This window comes from Ostrea edulis, chromosome 4 (assembly GCF_947568905.1).
Source record: "Ostrea edulis chromosome 4, xbOstEdul1.1, whole genome shotgun sequence".
Taxonomy (NCBI): domain Eukaryota; kingdom Metazoa; phylum Mollusca; class Bivalvia; order Ostreida; family Ostreidae; genus Ostrea; species Ostrea edulis.
This window is the reverse complement of record NC_079167.1, coordinates 21464947-21488542: the sequence shown is the minus strand read 5'-3', so window position 1 is coordinate 21488542 and position 23596 is coordinate 21464947. Positions and strand designations below refer to the sequence as shown.

The window sequence follows — 23596 nt, the reverse complement described above, 5'->3', positions numbered from 1 at the left end:
GACTGATTAGATATTACAGTCCAGACTGATTAAATATTACAGCCCAGACTGATTAGATATTACAGTCCAGACTGATTAAATACTACAGCTCAGACTGAATAGATATTACAGTCCAGACTTATTAGATATTACAGTCCAGACTGATTAGATATTACAGTCCAGACTGATTAAATATTACAGCCCAGACTGTTAGGTATTACAGCCCAGACTGATTAGATATTACAGTCCAGACTTATTAGATATTACAGTCCAGACTGATTAAATACTACAGCCCAGACTGTTAGGTATTACAGCCCAGACTGATTAGATATTACAGTCCAGACTGATTAGATATTACAGTCCAGACTGATTAGATATTACAGTCCAGACTTATTAGATATTACAATCCAGACTGATTAGATATTACAGTCCTGACTGATTAGATATTACAGTCCTGACTTATTAAAGATTACAGTCCAGGCTTATTAAAGATTACAGTCCAAATAAATGAACCAAAATGTAGTGGATAAATGCATTTTTTGGTATGAAAGGGAGACTGTCCGGAGATGTGGAATTCCAAATAAATGAGACAAAATAACATTAAAGAAATCTGTTCACAAGAGAAATCATTCGGAAGCTGAAGTGTTCGGATATTTGAGGGTCCACTGTATATAATTAGTCCACTGTGGGCTGTGGTTACTTTGTATTTTTTGAAAATTCAATCATCAGTTGTATGTTAAGACTGCTGATTAGGATTAGATTGGCATGAATGGAGAACATTTGGAGAAAATTAATAATGCCTGAATATGTATTGATTCCTAAGTGATATATTTGTTTCATTCAGATACGTCTGTTCTTATAAAATCATGCTATGTCCATCTTTTGTAAACATGTCCAGGTGACAACTGGCAGGAACACACAGAAATATCTAGAGTGCTCACATATAACATCAAGTTTTATAATTGTACACAGGCAATTACATCGTTTGGGTTCAAATTTGCTATTAAAGAGTACTCTAAAATATCTAGACAGTTGCTCACATATAACATCAGGCAATTATATAGCTTGGGTTCGTATTTACTATTAAGATCAGAGGTCAAAGGTCAAGGTCGGAGTATAACTTAGTAGGAAAACTTTTTGGGCAGGATACAAACCGAACCATAAGCTCCAGGATACTACAACTTGGTATATTTGATCACCATGATGAGAGGAAGATGCCAATTGTTTTTCAAGGTCAGAAGTCAAAGATCAAGGTTGTAGTATTACTTATTAGGAAATCCTTGTAGACAGGATACAAACCGAACTGTAATTTCCAGGATATTGCAACTTGGTATATTTGATCACCATAATGAGATGAAGATGTCCATCATTTTTCAAGGTTAGAGGTCAAAAGTCAAGGTCACAGTATTATTGAGTTGGAAAACCTTGTAGGCAGGATACAAACTGAACTGTAAGCTCCAGGATATTGCAACTTGGTATGATGAGAGGAAGATTCCTATTGTTTTTCAAGGTCAAACATCAAGGTTGCAGTATCATTTTAGTAGGAAAATCTTGTAGGCAGGATACAAACTGAACCATAAGCTTCAGGGTATTGCAACTTGTTTCATTTGATCACCATAATGAGAGGAAGATGTCTATTATTTTTCAAGGTCACAGTATCACTTATTAGGAAAACGTTGTAGGCATTATACAGACCGAACTGTTGGGGCTAGTATCATCAAACTTAGTACACATACACTTTATGCCAAGTGGAGGATTATTACAGCCTATTGTTTCTCAAGGTCAAAGGTCAAGGTCATGATAGCAGGATACAGACTGAATCATTGAGACTAGGACCATTAAACTTTGTATACATACATCTTATGCCAAGTGAAAATATTACATAGAGAGTTGTCTGTTTTTACGATGCAAAGATGATTGCTGATACTACTTGAAGCCAAGTTCTACAAATCATGGTGTAAGAAAAACGCCCTGTATTAGCTTTTCACGGGCGTATCATGTACCGTTGGCGGTACTCTTATTTATTTGGGCAGAGCGACCCATTTTAGTAGTTTCGTTTTCTTTGGTCTGTCAAGAATTTTCAGACAATTGTGATGGCAACCTCCATGTTGAAAAACAATGCCACGTGCCTAAACAATACATTTTCGAAAAAATCTAGACAGGTCCAAAAGTCATACAGTATTAATATAACAAATATCATGTAAAGTCTTTCATCAGTAGAGGCACTTTTAGGGGCATTTATGTTTAAGAACACATCTCATTTTATACTGAAGCTGCTGAATATTAGAATTTAGCTTAGATGTGCTTAACAATGTTTTTTATATAGTTTTCATAACCCTTGGGGCTATTGATACTTTTAAGTAATACTCAGATGACCGATAAGATCTGTGGACCTCTCAATACTCAGAAAAATCATCCTTTCTTAGTTTTAGTTTCTAGCTTCATTAATTTCTGTAATTTTCAGTCATTATCTTAAAATCGCTACTAGCATGTTATGAAGGGTTATAGATAATCAAAGGCTTGAGATGATGGAAAATAAGACAGCGGTAGTAATGATGATTGTGTTCCTTCTAAGAAAATTGTAATTCTACCCATTGTCCCTGAAAACAGTGACTATATGAGAGAGGAGTTTAATCAATCAACACAATGTTTTTGATTTCTACATTCTAATAAACAGTGAGGTTAGAGTTGTACTTGTGCAACAGTTGTAACACAGGTACTTACATTTTCAAATGGAAAAGTCTTTGAATAGTCTTCAACTCTCAGGAAATTGCAAGTTTAATCATTTTAGTACTTGCAATCAAATATGGGTTGTCAATTTAGGAAGTTTCTAGCCCTGAATTAATCGACTGTTAATTTGTCCTTTTTTTTTCAATGTCTTTATCTCCATTATTTATTTATGACTGACTTTTGATCGGGATGTTTATTGTGTATACCGGCTTACATGCGCAAATCAACGCTCCACAATCGTCATAGTTTCTTGGTATTATGATAATTCTGATACAATTATTGTTCTGAATGTCAAACTCTCAAATGATTATATAACCAATTGTGATTCAGAAGAAAGTACATTGATTTATTTTTTAAGATTTTATTGAACCAGATGATAAACATCTTATAGGTTAGAGTACAAAAGTATTTATAACACAATCTACTCATGAAAATTTTAACAAATCTAGCTGCTTTTCTCCAGGAAGCTAAGGGAAGAGATCAAAAGATTGATGTTGGTGGAAGAAACAAAACTTGAATGAAAACTTCCTTATATTTGTAAGGTTAAAGTTTGTTTAAATTGTAAGCCCTGGAACCAGGGGAGGAAAATTCATGAAAAATCTTCTAATTCTCAATTATTGATATGAGAAGAATCCATCCTTTAATGTTAAAAATAAAAAATGCTGTGGAATTATTCAAATTTGTGGGGTTTAATTTTTGTGGATTGTTGAGATTATACTGTATTTTTGGGATGTGATTTCATGGAAATGGTTTCTGTGTATTGAAACATGGAATATTTTATGTAGTTTGTTGTGCTTTGAAATTCCTAAAATCCATGGAAATTGACTCTCCACAAAACCTAATGATTTTACAGCACTCTGAAGATGTATGCTTCATAGAATAAATGAATTAACATTTTATCTAAGTAACTCAGTTAATTTAAGAAATTCAATTGATCAATTTGAATAATGGAAAAGATTAAGATTCAGACTTTCTGTAGAGCTCTAAGATCTACATGGCCCAAGAAAGCCTGTTATCGTAAATAGTCCTTTCTGTATTCAATTTGTTATTTTACCAGAACTGCAGATAATATCAGAATGACTGGATGTAAGAGGACAGTTTTTATGTGATATATTGGTATAGCACAATGCAGACCACAGCTATCTGTCCTTCCAGCCATTCATGCTCTCCAAGGGAATTTGTCCAATTGCGCTTTGTGGTGATGATTTGGGACTAGACTAATTATGATTACTTTAATGAATTAAAGAACGAGAGGACAAAGTTTGTAGATAATGGCTGAACTTAAAGAATTATTTGCCCTTGGACATTATTTGATATCTTAAAATTCATCCTGAACGTGTAAGCCTGGCCTGGAGGTTATAAAACGTTCAATACTCATACTCAAACTCAGCCATGTTTGTTTTGAGTACAATTCTGAGCAAGCTCCCGGCATGCTCAAAAAATCTTGAGCATGAACTCCATTTAAGTATGAGAATAATTTTATAAAGTTTTATAACATTCAATTTTTTAAGTATGAGCACTATTTAGAGCACAGAGTTTGAGCTTTAGTATGAAAATGTTCTCAAAAATGTTTTATAATCTCCAGGCCTGGATTTTGTTCTGCTTTAATTGAAATCATACATCACTAAGATAAGGCCATGGTTTTGAATTTATGAATGAATTTATTTGTTGTTGTTGTCAGCTGTATTATGCCCATCACTTGTGGATTCCTTTGGCAGTGTTATAGACACACTTGTTGTCTGTCCCAAATGACAAAAAGTTGACATGTTCTGTACTGCATGCTGTGATTCCCAGCCATTAAAATAGATGTACTATATTTATCAAGATTCATACATACATTGTTTACGACTGTAATGCATTTATGAGGATATGGTCATCAATACAATTTGCAAAGGTAATGAAAGCAAAAACGTTGGAAATGTATGTATTAAATGATTGATTGATTGTATATTGTTTAACATCCCTATCAAGAATATTTCACTCAATACATATGGAGACATCACCATTGCCAATGAAGGGCTGCAAAATTTAGGCCAATGCTCGATGCTTACTGCCTTCGATCAGGACGGGATCTTTATCGTGCCACACCTGCTGTGACATGGGGCCTCAGTTTTTACGGTCTCATCTGAAGGACCACCCCATTTAGTCACCTCTTACAACAAGCAAGGGGTACAAAGGATCTATTCTAACCTGGATTCCCATGGGACCAAAATAGATGAATATGACAGTATTGTGTTTATATGCAAATATTTGATTTTTTTTTTATTGGTGTGTAGTATTTACTATACTAATTTCTCTGGAAGGCCCATCTTAAGGAATAAAACCATCTATCTATTTTTCATCTACATAAGACACGATGATGTAATTGACTATCATAAATTTTTCTCTTGAAGACAACTTTGACATTTATAAGCAGTAAATTTTTAATTAAAAAGATAAGATGTCTACATTGATATCTAGGTCTGTGACCTTCACTTGACATTCATGCCAAACATGGCTGCCAGCAAATCTGTTCTTGTTTCACAAACACATTTTCTTGGGAGAAAATTGTGGTAATTATCTTTCATCATTCGGCATACTCTTAGATGGATCAAGTTTTGAGTGTAATGTTGCTATGTCTGTGAAAAATTCCACAGATTATCGAAAATTGAAGAGCATTTTGTTTTTGTCCTGTCTGTCTGTCCTAAACTTTACATGTAACCTTGCTCATAACTTTTGAATGGTGAGTGAAATATATGATCGTCATATTTCATATGTGGATTCTTTATGACAATATCTTTATTTTGGTTCTAAAATTTTTGACCTTGTGACCTTGGAATTTTATCTACTTTTAAGAAATGTTAACCTAGGCAATATCTCCTGAACTATATAAGGTATAGGGCTTCCATATTTTGTATACATTTCTTATACGACTTTTTTTTGCTGCCAAAGTGTTTCACACACACAAACATCTTGTTTTTTTTTGTAAAACTTTGACTTCAAGGATAATTTTCATATCTAAAAGCAGTATTACATGCATGAACTCTGAGAGCATCTCTATCAGACAGTATAATGGTTTTTTTCCAGTATGATAAACAATGATTGTGAAATGTACATTCTGACAAATGTCGACCTTGGATTGGAAAATAACTTACTTAATACCTATAATGCCACTGACATATCGGGAAAATAACTTACTTACTACACATAATGCCACTGATATATTAGAAAATAACTTACCTACTACCCATAATGCCACTGATATATCGGAAAATAACTTACCTACTACCCATAATGCCACTGATATATCGGAAAAGATGATGACCAGGTAATGGTGTTGTGTTTATTGAGTCACTGGCGGAATAAAAACATGATTTATGTTCTTTATATTCATTACACTCAAACGAACATAAATCATTTATAAAATAATAACAACACTTGAAATAGGAACAGAAGCGCTCTCGGAAGTGCCATTTATTTTTATGTATATAGTACAAAATTTGTTTAATTTTCTTTTCCCCAAATCTTTAAAATCTACAAAACAAAATAATATGATTTAAATACACAACGGCATATAATTAATAAATATGGTTTATCGAGGGCTGGCGGGTAGGAAAGCGTGTTACTGCATTGAGAGAGCATCGATTGCGGTAAATTCTTACAATTGAAAGAGAAAGTGTGTGCTCAAGTGTTGAATACTTGTAGAACAGGTATTCTATATTTACTTTAGCCAATCAAATTGCAGGAAAAATAACAAACACTAAGTAAACTTGTGTTCGATAGAACGACGTGTTGTAATCACTTCAATAAATACATATGACGACACTGCTGTGTCTGTGGGTGATTGAAATGCGAAACTGAAGAAATTATCGATGTATACAAACATGATAAAGTGATTGCCACACAGTATGTAATGGCTGTAGTTAAGCAGCATAATGCTCTAATTGTGGTTTACAAATCTTGTGATTCTAGTTGTTCAAAAAATTTCAGAACTAAGCTGATGTTAAATTTACAGACATACAATTTGAAAACATAGAAGAAGTCTTTAAAAATATGGTTATTGCCAAATGATATAGATATATTAGAATTTCATGTTTATTGTAAGAAGGGTGCACATGATAAATACATAGGGTTCTCAAGACAATGAAACCGCCGAGGTGGCCGAGAGGTTAGAGCGTTCGCCCCGCATGCGGAAGGCCAGGGCTCGAATCCCGGCCACGACAGACCTAAGTCGTTAAAACAGGTAGTGACAGTTCCATCGCCAAATGCTCGGCATCAGGTGTGAATATCACAGGTCCTCGGAGATGACCTTAAAAATGGATGATCCGTGTCGCAGTAGGTGTGGCACGCTAAAGAACCCTCACCGCTCAATGGCCGTAAGCGCCGAGTATAGGCCTAAATTTGAAGCCATTCACCAGTCTCCATATCACATCTCCATATGAGTGAAAAATTCTCGAGCGAGACGTTAAGCAAGATACAATCAATCAATCAAGACAATGAATATACTCTGTACCAGTATATGATAAATACATATTATTAGGCTTCTCAAGACAATGATTACAATCGTTACCACTTACATGGTAAGTAATATCTATAGAGTTCATGGGTTATTTAAATAGACTTCTAAAAACTGTTAGTAAAAAAAACTAATCAAAATATATATTTAAAAAACAACAACAACTCTTTTTACTTCATTATGCAATATTGTGAAGAATGGCATTATTTGTTGAAAGAAATATGGAACTGTAGTAGAGTATAAATTGTGTATACTTTGTGCATTATGCATTCTGTAACTTGAGTGCATGCAGGTGTATGTGACAGTGACAATCTTATTAGCTGAGATTGTTTAATTAACACAAGAATAAAATAACAGCATTGTAAGGCTGCGACAGATATTGCTATTGATTTCGTAAAGAGTCTGGCGTATTGATCTGAGACAGCTCGCTGCTGTGAGAGAAGTGAAACATCCACGGCCTATCTAGTCGTACAATATCCATGGAAACAATTACAGACTAATAACATTGTCCACAATTCTACAGGAAGTCACAGAAAAATTAGGTTTTCCACAGATTTATCGTAGTCCTGTATGATTTCTTATCTTTAATGAAATCAAAAAGTTTCAATTTGTTATCTTAATTGAATGAAAAGGTTGAAACAAAATCAATATTGATAAAAAAAAAAAGGTTTTATATAATACATTGTAAGATTCATATTCAATTGTCAAATCATTACAGGAAGCTGGGTTTCATGTAATTGATCGGTGGTATATTGAAAGATTTCTCAATACAAATGTACCAGGGAGTCATGAAATGTGATCATCATATTAGAATAGTGTTCATGAGGGTCATTTTTTTCTTACGTAGCTGGTCTGTGGGCTGTAAGGACATTAATTAATTCAAGTAACCCTCACATAGCAAGTAAAATGAGAGAGGAAAAATATGTCATAAAATGTTTGTGCATATTTTGCATGTACATACAAATAATAATAATCTTAGTTTCTGTGGAGACTTGAAGACAAAATATTCTGCCTCCTTCATTTGTTCTGTAACATTCAAGGATTTTACCTTTTGGGTTTGTAAATTTATTTTTCTTTCAACAATATTAATTTTAGTCTGCATCATGATGCTTTTATGGTTAACACAGAACTATACCTTACAAATAAAGTACTAATTTTAGGTACCAGTATATCAGGTCCTGGATGTCACTATTCCTTACAAATGAAGTACTAATTTTAGGTACCAGTATATCATGTCCTGGACGTCACAGATTCACTGAAATGATTACATGCCATCAGTGACAATAGAATCGGTGTTTGTCAATGCATTAATTGTTATTCAAAGGAGCTAGAAATCGTTATAGGTACAATGTGAAGACTAAACCAGTGTATCTGAATATCGGCAAGTAGGATAATACAAGTCAGTCTCGTATGCATGCCAGCAAATTTACACATACAAGGATTATGGATTATGTTTAACTGACAAGGCCTAACATGGTTAATAAGTTACTCCCCATCATGTTAAGGATCTATTAAAGATTAATTGGACACATTGAGATGTGATTATATGTAATTAAATCCAATAACTCGTGTTTTTGGTACTAAGGCATTACTTGCAACATTCTGAAAAATAATCTTCAAACCAGGCAGATATTTTTACATCAGAAATGAGTCGTCTTTAGTCAGGCATCACTAATTTGTATACAAGAGTTGCCAATGTGACATATAATTTTGGTAACTTCTTTTTCTGAAGAATTCCAAAATTTTCTTGTTCCAATATCCCATATTGTTATAGATAATATAGTATTATATGGATTTAGCAATAAAAGTAAATCGTATCATCCATTTTTATTCTCTGGACCTTTTATTAATCCTTTTGAAAGGGTGAGGCCTGGCTGTCCTGTCGAGATCAAAATCTTTCTTCCATACTTGGGGATACTGTGGATTGATATTATACAATCCTGTAGACCCTAGGTCTCGTTTTAATAACTCATCCCACGTCAGCTTTGGTCAAGGTTTGACTAAAAGGCAAATCTTAAGTTGAGATCCTTGAACAAAATTGCTACATGACCTAACAAAAGTGAAAACAATGAATTGGGCATCACAAGGGAAATCCAAGCAATTATCTTGTCCTTCAGCTAGCAGCATGGTGATTTCATGGAACCACATGAAGGTCATATAACAATCTAAACATATAAACAAAGCATTGTATCAGTTACATTTTACTGTAAAAGTAGTCATTTACACTTGGGGGAAATTTACACTAATTACATCTCACGTAATTATGCACATAAATTCCCCCCTTATAGTTATAGATATTTGATATAATATATATATTATATTCAGTCACTGCGTATTTTTCCCCCACGCATAATGTTGTATGTGGAAAAACACGTACTTAACCCCCATCGTAAATAACCATTTTTACCGTATTGCATATGATTTCGTGGTGATTTTGGGGATTTTTCATGGTAACAGCCACTGAAAACTGTTTTTGTAGTTATATGTTAAACATGATTGTTATATTACAGATCTACCTCCACCTGCGATACTACACCTGTCCCAACGAGCAGCGCTGGATTATTCGAATTCTTTTTATTGTCCCGATTTACTCGTTTGATTCATTCCTGAGTCTGATGTTCTTTAACAATGACAACTACTACGTGTATTTTGACAGTGTGAGGGACTGTTACGAAGGTAAGTTTTTAGCTCACCTGAGCTGAAAGCTCAATTGAGCTTTTCTATGATGTCCAATAGCGACCGCCACTTTACACCTACATTTTGTGTGTATCGTGTACATCGTTTCCTGAAAAATCACTGACAACATACACTCACTAATCAGGTGTAGAGTGTCATTAAAAAATCCCATGTACACTCTACACCAACGTATTGTGTGTAAAGTGTCAGAAAAAAAACTCATGTACACTCTACACTAAAGGCCGATATCAAGTTTCAAACTGGAGTTAGGTCCACATTTTTATCTTTTCCTTTCCCCTCACTTGGTACCTCTTTCATATTTCAATTGGCTCGTAATTCACTGTAGCACCCTGTCACATTTTGATTAGCTCGCAAATTGCCTCGTAGCTTTCGTTCTCTAGAAGAATTACACGTGCTTCTAAACTAGCGGTACAGATGTGAATAAAAAGAGAATACGTAAGTAAAATAATTGTGCCATCTTCATCTCCTGAAGTCCGTATTGGAATACACAAAGACCTGCAAACATGATACATGCATAATGACCATGATTTTTGCTTGACAACTCCTTTCTAAATAAAATGATAGTGGCCATAATTTCTATTTATGTAATTACATATTCTCTTTTCATTCAAATCTACCACCAGTTTAGAAGCACCGGTAATTTTTCTAGAGAAGCAAAGCTCCGGCGAAAGCTACGAGGCAATTTGTGAGCTAATTAAAATGTTAATTAAAATACGCAAAACGTTGGTGTAAAGTGTACATGGGATTTTTTTAATGACACTCTGCACTTGAGTAGTGAGTGTATGTTGTCAGTGATTTTTCAGGAAACAATGTACACGCTACACACAAAATGTAGGTGTAAAGTGGTGGCCGCTATCAGCCATCGTACTTTTCTGATCGCCTGTTGTCCGTCGTCTGTCTGACTGTCTGTCCATCTGTCTGTAAACTTTTCACATTTTCGAATTCTTCTCCAGAACCATTGTGCCAATTTTAAACCAAACTTGGCCAATAGCATCCTTGGGTGAAGGGCTTTCAAGTTTGTTCAAATGAAGGACCATGCCCCCTTCAAAGGGTAGATAATCACAAAAATGCAAAAATAGTGTGGGGTCATTTAAAAATCTTCTCATGAACCACTGAGCCAGAAGAGCTGATATTTACATGAAAGCTTCCTGACATAGTGCAGATTCAAGTTTGTTAAAATCATGACCCCTCCCCGGGGGTAGGATGGGGCCACAATAGAGGATCAAAGTTTTACATACAAATATATAGAGAAAATCTTTAAAAATCTTATTCTCAAGAAGCATTGGGCCAAAAAAGTTTACATTTACATGAAAACTTCCTGACATAGTACAGATTGAAGTTTGTAAAAGATCATGATCCCCATGGGTTGGTTGGGGCCACAATAGGGATCAAAGTTTTACATGCCAATATATAGGGAAAATCTTTAAATATGGGCCATGGTGACTCAGGTGAGCGATGTGGCCTATGGGCCTCTTGTTTCGACAAAGAAATGGTCAGATTAATATATTTTAAACCCCAAATATATATGCCTTATATAAAATAATAATCATGATAAAATACATTCAATCCAATGGGCCCCTGGCACCATTGGTGAGAATTATGCGGGAGTATCCGAGGATATTTTATCCCAAATAATAATATGTATACTTTCTAATAAATGATGAAATTATAAAAAACAACCCCCCCACCCCCCAAATTGATGTATTTGACAAAGTATAAAAAAAAATTCATGGACCTCCTCAGGTTTTACTCAGCATCAAATGCCTAAGAGGAAGCTGTCACTCAAACCTACACTTCATCAGAAACATTCGAGTACTTAATACAAAAACCTACACTTCATCAGAAACATTCGAGTACTTAATACAAAAACCTACACTTCAGAAGAAACATTCGAGTACTTAATGCAAAAACCTACACTTCAGAAGAAATTTTTGAATACATGTACTTTTGAAATATTGGTGTTTATCAAAAAATTATTAAATGACATACTATGATATTGTGGGGAAATGTGGAAGATTTTGGGGTCAAAGATTGAGTTCAAAATAAAGTCATCAGCCACCATGTGAATTGAACCAAATTGACCATTCACATCCACAGTCACATATTATTCAGTCGGGGTCACATATTATAAGAATTGATGAGAATGTTTCATAGGAATTTGTTATGCATAGGTTCTGTTTTATATGTGTTAGAATTTGATCTGAACAGTAGCTGAGAAGTTTTAAACACAGCCTTCTAAGTTACATCTAGAGCACCTAATAGTAATTGTGTAACACTTTATACATGAGTAGAAGAAGTCTTCATATTCTGTTCTCTATTCCACTCCAAAAAATTCTGTTTGTTGGAGGGGGGGGGGGGGGGGGGGGGTCACTAGCTGAGCAATACAACCCATCAGAAATATAGGATTTTGATGAAAACCACATTTTAAATATCCTCTGAAACTTAGTTTTTTGATAAAACCAACATCAACTTCAAGCTTGTCTGAACAATTCAAATGATGTTGTTTCCAATGCATATTTATACCCCCCGAACGAAGTTCAGGGGGGTATATAGGAATCACTGTCGGTCCATCCGTCCGTCTGTCTGTGCAGATTCGTGTCCAGGCCATAACTTCTTTGTTCTTTGACTTAGGCATACCATATTTGGCACACAGGTGGATCACCATGAGACAATGTGTTGAGTACCTTCATGACCTCTATATGACCTTGACCCTTGACCTCAAGGTCAAAATTAAAGGGTTTTTTTTACAATGGATTCGTGTCCGGGCCATAACTTCTTTGTTCTTTGACATAGGCATACCATATTTGACACGTGAGTGTATCACCATGAGACGATGTGTCATGTACCTTGGTCAAAAGGTCAAAATTAAAGGTTTTTACAATGGATTCGTGTCCGGGCCATGACTTCTCTGTTCTTTGAAATAGGCATACCATATTTGACACATGAGTGTATCACCATGAGACGATGTGTCGGGTACCTTCATGACCTCTATATGACCTTGAACTTTGACCTCAAGGTCAAAATTGATTATAGGGTTTTGACATAGTCATACCATAAGACATGGGTGTATCACCATAAGACTATGTGTCATGTACATTCATGACATCTTTATGACCTTGACCTTTGATCTCAAGGTCAAAATTATAGGTTTATGCCATGGATTGGTGTTTGGACTATATCTTCCATTTTCTTCTACAAAGGCATACCATATTTTTACACTCAGGAAAGAGGTAATTTATACCTATTAACAACACCCTTTGGGAGATTGGGGTAAGCGGGGGGTATTCTTAGTGAGCATTGCTCACAGTACCTCTTGTTTAAATATGTTTTCTTACAATTCATAAGACTTTCTATTTGTTTTTATTGCAGCATTTGTAATCTACAGTTTTCTGAGTTTGTGCTATGAATATCTCGGCGGAGAAAGTTCCATCATGTCAGAAATCAGAGGGAAACCCATCAAGTAAGTTACTATATATAGTACAGGTAGAAAAAGTCTAAAGGGAACCAAACTCAATGATACAAGGGGCTGTTAATGATACAAGGGGCTTTTAAGTTATGGTGTCTCTCTGTATATTAGATTAATATTTCCCTTTAATACAGTAAACCAACTACCACTCACATCAACTTTTCTCAAGTATTTGTGATGGAGGGAAGCTTTTGATATATATACAAACAAGTATTTGATCTAATGGTTCATATTCATGAATGAGCAAAGGTAGCAAATCTCACAAACATTTCTTGCACACAAATAAACGGTTGGTTTACAGCAATTATTATCTTAGAAATGTTCATATTATGTTAGATGTACAAGCCATTTTGTATGCCTTGCTTCTTAAAAACAAATGGGTGCGTAAGATTTGATTTCTGTAAAAAATCTAGGTCCATGAATATTAAAATCATCGTAAATTTTTCATTACTTTGTATTTTCTGTTTACACTCTGATTATAGACAACGTACATGTGATTTTAAATCGAAAAAAATATGACAGAATTTTGACTTCATGCAGTTGAAATATTCATGTCATGATTGATATTTTCTGCAATATATGACATTTTAGACCAAAACATGACATTTTAGATGTTGTCTTGCCAATCTCTGGTCTTTGCTCTACAACATTGAAATGTGTAAAATGTGTTTTTCTCCCAAAGTAATTAGAAAATATAGAGAGACCCAGAAACCATTGAAATTGTTGTTTCCTGTTTAAGATTTAACACTCATTAATGTCTGTAAGTCCCACCTTGTTATGTGTTCTGAATAACTTCATTGGTTAGAACACCGGCCTCCTGGGTTGTGGACATATGATTGCGAGTGCTATTTTGTATATGAGTTTTAATGTTTTTCTCACACTTTAAGATTTTATATTAGTTCTATGCCTTTTGTAGAAATTATGTTAATTACTTAGTTATGATTGGTGTCATTGCATGAATTAAAAAATCACTTTAATTCACTAGATTCCCCCACAAGATCTCGCCTTTATTGGTGTACTTTCTTTCACTGCAACATATGATATATTAGTGTTAAGAGTTCTTTTTCTAATTAGTGTAATGTTATACCTTAAATAGATTGCTGCACCACAATGTCAAGCTGCACCGGTGTATCACACATTGCCTTGTTGATTTGTATTGCGTAAGATTTCGTCATTCTGTTATTTTAAGGTCCAGCTGGATTTGGTGTACCTGCTGCCTTGCTGGTCGACAGTATACAATTGGCTTCCTCCGATTCTGTAAACAGGTAAGTTGGTTAACACACACACACAGAAGTTCGCTATGATCTCCATGTCTGCCTCAGCTGGGGATTGAACTCACAACCTACAATGAATTTTAGAATTTTCGCCACACTGTCACAGACACAGAGATCGCAATTCATTGTATACACTTAAATAAACATAATTGCCCTAAGTGATGAATAATTATCCCCTCGCAATTCATTGTGAGAGAGGATATAGTAACTAGACTGTCCATGTGGAGTGAGTATGTGTGGTAGTGTAGGTGTGGGTGTATAACTCGGAGCTTGTAAACACTCTACAGCCCACTCTTGTTTTTTGGGCTTGATTGATTTGATACTTCACGTGTAGATTTGTCATCAAGAGAGGAAAAACCAAAGGACAAGGTCACTACTGGACTTTACAGAAAAAGCTTGTAGACACTCTACAGGCCACATTTTTTGCTCAATTAATTTTATACTTTACATGTAGCTTTGTTATCAGGAGAGGAGGAACTCTATTGATTTGGAGGTCAAAAGTTCAAGGTCACTATGGGACTTCATATAGAAAAAATTTATTAACACTCTACAGGCCATATTTTTTTTGCTTCATTGATTTGATACCTCAATTGTAGCTTTTTTTATCAAGAGGAAGAATATTGATTTTGGGGTGAAAAGTTGGAAGGTCACTATGAGACTTACATTAACTGATTGCCTACATTGAGAGGGGATGCCCTGCTATGCGGAGCTCTTAATGAATATAATGCTTAGAAAAATTCACTATACATGGATACCTACCTCCGACCCAGCACTGGGTTGGAACTTGTGACCTGCAGAAACCAATCATATATAACATGACCAATCTCTACCCAGAGTTATCCAATCTAATTAAAATCAGACTTCTTATATCCCTGCATTATACTCTGTGTAAGTAGATCTGACATAACCCGACTAGGGGTCATGTTCATGTAAACTTTATGTTAGCCAATCAGCGCGTCGCCTATGAAATCATCGGTGTTCACAATTCAAGGAAAATTACTGCAATTGTTTGGTTTGAAAGAAAACACATCGCAGCTAGATGTGACATCACAATGCACCGTTTACTTCGACTGGCGTTATATTCCTCTTGTTAATTAAGTAAACATCTTGAAAACTATTAAAATCGTACCCATCACTATTCATACATAAATCGCAATTCACAATTAATTTAATCTGGGTGTACAATTAATTTAATCTGGGTGTATTTTACATCTTACGTTTTGTTGTTTGTATGGACGGAATAGATTAGGCATTACTGCGAAAGTTTAAAATTCCTTATGTTAGAATACACAATTTTATAGTGTGGAATAAACTTCGCGGGAGAGAGATTACTGCAACTTGTTTACGAATTGGTGGGAACTACCTAAATAGCCATCATTGTCTGTATGGTGCAATCTGACTTGCTGATAGTTCTCGTGAATAGGTCATGTGGACTTGACCCTCTATGGGCTTATGTCAGATTCTATTTTAGCGATTGTGGGCATATTTTAGGATCTGATTTTGATTAGATGGCAAAGTTATTATTCCCGTTGCACTCCACTAATACCTTTGTCAACGTCTAAAAAGTATATCAAAATATACTAAAACTAACTTAGCATATCAAACTGTAGCGATAATATGTAAGCAAAACAAACACTTGTCTGAATTTTTTAAAAGCAGAAGATGGTAAATATGAGGACACCTGAGCGAATTAAAAGGTTTCATATAAATATTCATCCATTCAATAATACTAGAATAATCATGGAATTCATTTTCATGAACCTACTTAAGGATTTGAAGCTTTAAAACTAAAACTTGTAAAATCATTATTTATGATGCAATAGGTAAAAGTAAGTTTTGCCAAGAATCTTTACATTTAGACGTTGACAGAGGTGTTGTAGCGTAGATTGTAACATGACATGGTAATTAATGTGTAAATGCAGTACATTTACAATCCAATATCCTAATTAACATCAATGAAAACAATGTGCCTGTAATAGAATATCTTAATTGTAGGCTAATCTTCAGTTCTGTTATTGAATACCTTGTTTGTAGGCAACTCTTCAATTCTGCATTGTTAAGCCGGTCATGGCCACAATCACGTTGATTTTACAAGCCTTTGGACTCTACAAGGATGGCAACTTCTCGTAAGTTTTGGTCTTCTAAGTCGTATCTTTGAGGCATACTTTCATTATAGGTTTATGTTCATGTAGTAAGATATGAAAATGCCTCTCTATACAATAAAGAAATTGACCTGAATTTCTCTGTAAATTAGTTTTGATTAGAAGTGGGAAACAGTTGGGAATACTGTATATATAATTATATATTAATATTTTCACTGTATGCCAGAATGTACCTAGCCATAACATTTATGTAGAATGGACTTAAAGTTCATGTGAAAACACAGATTTAGACAAGAGACTAAAAATCATCAAAAGTGAATTGAAAGTTGTATTATGTAAATGATTTTTTGTGTTGGAAATACACACGTTTAATTGTTCATGAATAAAAAATTTGATAGATTATTATTAAAATTTCCATATTGATGTCGTCCATTGTTCAGTGATGAAATATTTCTATCCTTTTTAATGATTTTCTTTCAGGCCGTCCTCGGGCTTTCTGTACATCACGCTTATATACAATGTGTCGGTCAGTCTGGCCCTGTATGCTCTGTTTTTGTTTTACTTTGCCACAAGAGAACTGTTGAGCCCTTACGACCCTGTCTGGAAGTTTCTTACAGTGAAGTCCGTCATTTTCCTGTCATTCTGGCAAGGTATGCCAGGATACTTTAAATTTTCAATATTCCTAAAAAATGTTATAATCAAACCATCTTTCTACTTGATATACCTTTTATTGGGTAATTTTGACATATTGGAAATGATGACAAAAATTTGCTAACATTTTTAAAAAAGCACCAATATTTTCATTCATAATTATGAATGCATAGGATTAAAATCTGCCAAAACTAAATTTCAATATTTCAAACTCCTTATTTTGAGAAAACTTTGCCAAATATTCCAAAATTATCCAAGATATCTGATTAGGAATGCAGCTTCAGTAAATTATTGCTGATTATTATTAATTACAGGTATTGTGCTGGCTATCCTTGAGAAGGCAGGTGCTATTAGTCAAATATTCTCGGACAATGGAACCATGAAAGTGGGCCTAGGTACCGTCTCTGCGGGTTACCAGAACTTCTTCATTTGCATTGAGATGTTCTTTGCGGCTCTGGCACTGCGCTTGGCTTTCCCGCATTCCATCTACAGTTCCGGACCAGCGAACACCACGGGAAGGACTGTGTCCCTGCAAAGTATATCCAGCAGTCTGAAAGAAACCATGAATCCTCGGGACATTATGCAAGATGCAATTCACAACTTCCACCCCAACTATCAACAGTACACCCAGCAAGGAAGTAAAATCCCGCATGAGGAAGAGCAGGCAGATGGCTGGCCGTACGAACAGTATCAGAATCGTCCCACGCACAATGGCAATGCCACCAGGGATGTGTTGTCACGACCACTGCCCCATCAACAACCAGAGGAATCCCAAGGCCAAAGACCACAGCGCCCTCATGTGGGCTCAACTAGTAGGAAATTTAATGAGAAGACAACTCTGTTGAGTTCTGATGATGAATTTCAGTGAGTTGTGAATGACGGATAGTGTGTTACAATCTTTTGTCTTTGTGACCAGCATTGATTAGAAGAGCAGACGATATACGTCTGCATACAGTTTATAAAACCCCAGAAGTAAGCTGAACTAAAGATATACTGCACTAATTGAGGAACAGATTTTCTCTCAAGAATTTTATCTAAATACACCATGTTAGCTTTACAAACAGTAGTGTAAAATTTCATACAAATTTCCTTAATCCTTTTTTGTTCGCCATTAATCTACCAATTGCTGGTTTTCTTTATTATTCAACCTTTAAGATTTACAAATGTCAATTTCATTTCTACAGTGTAGGTCTAGATTACTTCAGCATAATGTTATTGATTGACACCCTTCCCACCGTAATCTTCATGTGAAAAGATAAAATGTCATTTGTAAATAATCTTTGATTACAGTTGTTGGTTCAGGTAATTGTACTAGTCTGTAATGTGAAAATAGTGACAGTTTTTTACTGAGCTTGTGGTTTTGAGTTCTATTATTGTGATAATTTTGGTCATATCATTTTACATGTTCACAGAGAGATACTGTTATAATCATACATCGTATAATTCAGTAGCGGTTTACATAACAGACACATGGCAATATACCACTTCTGTTTGCTGTTATTATGAACACAATGAAGAATCTCACAAAATGCGTAATTTTTTTAGACTAATAGTGTACATGTACTATATAACATAATTTAACTCATACGGAAGAACAAATGTGGAGTGTGCACAGATTTTGTCAAGTATGAAAGTATGTCATGGTGTTTTGCAATTGCATTAATACATACAAAATTTGAAGACGCACCTATGTACTGCATCAGTTACGAACCCATCTCTCTGATTAAGATTTCATTTTTGTTTTGAGAAACTTGATCCTACTTTTTTTCTTTAATTGAGTTGGTCACTTCAATGTTTTTTAAATATGAAAAAGTGGTATTTAACATACTGATGTCATAGTACAATTATTTCTATGCAGTTATTACCTGTAAACTTCCCTACCCCCCAAAGTTTTTTTTTTTTTTGCTTTCACTTTTTTTTTGTAGAAGTGCTATTTATCAAAGTAACATCTAACTCTAGGGATTCTTCATTCCTTGCTGCTGCGCCAAAAAAAGAAATGTCTCATTTCATCATTATGGTTGTGTAAGAAATATTTGCAACTTTGCAGTTATCTGTAAAATAGTTTGCAATTAGTATAGTGTGCAATATGATATTTTTTAGACTTTGGTTTGTAAAGGTATAGTTCAGAGAAAGTGCTACGTGTTGATATGATAAGACTTTTGTATGAGTGCTGAGTTATCTCCCTTGAGATGTCCGTGTCTGAGGTCTGATGGGAATACAGTGACATAGAAATGGCTTCTTGTACATTTTTTGTAAATTCTTCAGTTAAAACATTGTATCACTGTATATGTCCAAATATATGTATCCAAGGAAACAACCATGCTTATTGTAGACATCTATTAAACGTTTGCGTGCTGTAGGCTCTATCTAATTCACTAAGACTTGCAGTGGCAAATCACGTATACTAACTTCCTTTGGTTTGTGTACTATAATCATGAAAATCAGAGTGGAAAATCGACTTTAAAGACTTATGGCATGTGACTACCAACGTAGAACAGCCTCGCGTGTCCTCCGGGATGCAGAGAGGATATGTAAACTACTGATGTAGATGCAGTATCGAGACCAATTCTAACTTGATAATTCTGTGTTCAAGACAATATTAATACGATAGGCAAAAATTCATTCATTGTTGAATTCTAATATTATTGACAGCATTCTAAAAAATAAATGCATTTTCACATTTCAACAGAACCTTAATGACCTTGATAAATGGAAGAAACCAGTACAGTCAACATACAGTCTGGGGTTATCAAATAATGAGAGAACTTTATTCTAGAGATTTACCTACTTAAATAGTTCTTTTTTTAATGAATTATTTTTTATGTATTTTTTGTGCAATACTACATATGTACAACAAACATCTGTGAAATGCTGTGAGGTTATATTTTGTTTCTTCAAATGCATGGAAAATATTTTCATGAAATGTACAAAGACTGAATTTTAGCAGAATAGGCATCTGACAGAAATTGAGTGGGAGGGGGCATTTCCTTGTAAAAAGTGGTGATTTTTTTTTTAGCATTGATCAGGGGTAAAACAAGTTTTTGAACCAAAAAAAATGGTGGATTCAAAAGTTGTGGCATTTCACCGAGTTATAATTCCATCACCTTATATTTTTTACTTACATTATAATTGAGTGTATGAACAAAGCCTCATTTATTTTCATAATTTATCTGCCTTATTTCTTTTTTTTTTTTTTTATTGCTCAAAAAAGCTTTTTTCTCAGATATTGGGATAAAAGTGATAGTTTGAGAGGGATATCACAGGGACCAATTTAAACCATGTCAAAATTGGATACATTTCAAAACTTTTCCAAAATGGGGAAGTACTATCAATTTTAAAATTAATGCATGGGGTAATTTACGCTTATTACAAATTTAAATATTCCTTTCATATCTTGTATTTTGTAGAGGAATATGTAGACTTTGTAAAAGTTACACCCATAGCACAAGATGTACTCTATGCATCATTAACAAAACACAGAAATTTTCACATTTACAGGTCTAAAATGCTTTTTCAGACCAAGAATTTTCCTATTTGATTTTGCTATTGTAGATATTATTATGAATGACATCTAGATTTGTTGCGTCATACAATGGATTTCTTGATGACAACTTAATTCTCTTTATTACACTCAAGGAATTTGAAGTTAGACCATGTGTATCATAAATTTATTTTTATAATTGTTTTATTTTTTACATATCTTAGAAATACATTGTACTTTGATTCATTTCTGGGTACTATTTTGGTGATATGTTTAATGCTTGTAATAGATATTTTACGTTTAGCGAGTTTAATCATCTACTGAAGTTTGGTTGTAGAAGCTTGTTATCCCTTCACAATTCTTTGTATTGGGCTCATTTGTAAGTGGGTGAGCATGTGTGTGAGTATATTTGTGTAATACTGAGCTCCATTTTAAAACAAATCAAACACTCCGCATTCACTATAGTAAACTTATTTACATACATGAAATCTTGAGATGCTCACCTCTATATGACATTTTGTGATTTTTTCTCACATTCTATAAAGACACCCTTTTCTTGGCCATCTTTGTACTGGAAGACCAGTGTACCACATATTTCAGTTGTAGACCTGTGACATTGTGTTCCAACCTTTAATTCTTTAATTGTACGATGGTTACTACAGTTGATGATTGCACTCGCTGATTAAATATTTGTCTCACTCACACAATATCATATTAGCTACATAGTTGACACTTCATTCATCAATGGTATGAGGCAGTTGTTGCTATAATGCTTCTGCTAGTTGTATCCTGCAATGCTACAATCAAGCTGCTAGTTGTTGCATGCTGCTATGCTACAATCAAGCAGCTAGTCATAGCCCCCGTGAACGAAGTTTATGGGGGTATACTGGAATCACCATGTCCGTCTGTCCTTGGACATAATTTGTCCAGAGGATATCTTTAACACCTACAAACAGATTTGATGAAAATTGTATATCTTATATGAATAATGAAGTTGTGCACTTGCTATTTTGATTGAGATCATTTAACATTCAAGGAAGTTATGGATATTTTTTCCAGTTTGAGGGATGTTGTCATTGTTCAGAGTATATCTTAAAAACCAATTAACAGATTTGATTCAAACTTTGTGTATATATTATGTATATAAGTTGTGCACTTGTCATTTGACTTTTCCTTTTCAATTCAAAAGCCTTGCCGAGTAGCTCAGCATACCGACTGCTGAAATGCAGGTCACAGGTTCGAGTCCAGCAGGGGTTTTAAATTTTTTTCAGATTATCTTTTACTAAAACGTCATTTTTTGACAAAATAAAGTAAATTTGAAAAATTTCAACTTCAAAATATTGTTGTACATATCCTCCACTTTTCATCTACATCAAAATTCTCTGGTGTAGCATACCTCCTCAAGTAGTTTTCTTTTACATTTTGTAATGATTTGTTCTTTCACAGAGACTACTGCATTAGTTTAGGAGAGGGTATAATGGAGTCATCAGTCCATTTGTCTGTCTGCCTGTGGATGATTTTGTTGATAAATGATAAGATGTGTCCTTCACTGGCTTCTTGGTGTCAGAAGGATGTGTTTAATCTTCAATGAGCACAAATTCACTATTTCCCACCATTCATTGTGTCCTGCGGGGGGTATTGGTCCTGTTAGGACAGTTCTAGTTGTTGCATGCTGTAGTGTAACAGTAAAGTTGCTAGTTGTTGCATGCTGTAGTGCAACAATTAAGTTGCTTGTTGTTGCATGCTGTAGTGCAACAATCAAGTTGCTAGTTGTTGCATGCTGTAGTGCAACAATCAAGTTGCTAGTTGTTGCATGCTGTAGTGCAACAATCAAGATGCTAGTTGTTGCATGCTGTAGTGCAACAATCAAGATGCTAGTTGTTGCATGCTGCAATGCAACCATGCAGCTGCTTACCATCATGATTTGGATTATTTGTGTAGAAAACTTGTACATGACGGAATAAGTTGCATTTTTATGATTCCGTATCGTTTTAAAGGTGAGGACCCAATATTTCGATTACTGTGGCTATGTGGTTGGCATGGTTAGAAGATTTTACTGACACAACAAGGACAACATGTTCGGATCAGGCTTTTATTGCCGTTAGTTTATGACATTCTAGTTGTGTAGCTTAGAACATATCTGTTGATATTTATTTGTGCCATGTTGTCCTGTGCGTGTGATAATAAAATATTAAACACAACTAATGACATTTCTTTTTTTAATGGAAGGAAAAAACAGGACTTTGATGAGTAGAATATGCCCATGGTGCGTTAAGGATGTTTGCTCCTGAGTATGTAAGTCTTAAAAAAGTTTTACAAATGGTATCTATCTATGATAATTTACAATATCTGAGAGGAGTGGGGTCTATGTTGTTATAGATCAGCCAGATGATATTGAATTTGACGTTATACACGTAACGAGACCCACAGGCCTTGTTGCTCAACTGAGTGTTGGCCCCAAAATCTATAATTATATTTCTTCTCTGCACATCTAATATTCAGTAGTAGTATAGAACATGTGCTTTTAAAACAAGTTCCAATACTGATGAAAGACTACGGTACATAATATATGTTATACTGAATATTATCCAACACTATTTGAACTAGCTATTTTCAACCTGCCTTAAAAACCATGGGGTTGTGAAATTCACAATTTTAGTACATCCTTCTAGACTTTTCCTTACTAAACATAAAGTTTTTACTTCACCTGATATAAAGTCT

At 34.6% G+C, this 23596-nt stretch overlaps 1 protein-coding gene across 2 annotated transcripts in view; it reads left to right on the top strand.

Annotated features, from left to right (window-relative positions):
• LOC125669973 (transmembrane protein 184B-like) overlaps positions 1 to 23076 on the top strand; it is a 31141-nt gene extending 8065 nt beyond the window's left edge. For both annotated transcript variants that reach the window (XM_048904857.2, XM_048904858.2), the window contains exons 3-8: positions 9715 to 9880; positions 13271 to 13361; positions 14557 to 14632; positions 16676 to 16767; positions 17224 to 17393; positions 17709 to 23076. In XM_048904857.2, coding sequence (XP_048760814.2) covers positions 9715 to 9880; positions 13271 to 13361; positions 14557 to 14632; positions 16676 to 16767; positions 17224 to 17393; positions 17709 to 18262 — 1149 coding nt within the window. In that variant the 3' untranslated portion in view covers positions 18263 to 23076. The remainder of the gene's footprint in view (positions 1 to 9714; positions 9881 to 13270; positions 13362 to 14556; positions 14633 to 16675; positions 16768 to 17223; positions 17394 to 17708) is intronic.
• The last annotated feature ends 520 nt before the right edge of the window (positions 23077 to 23596 follow it).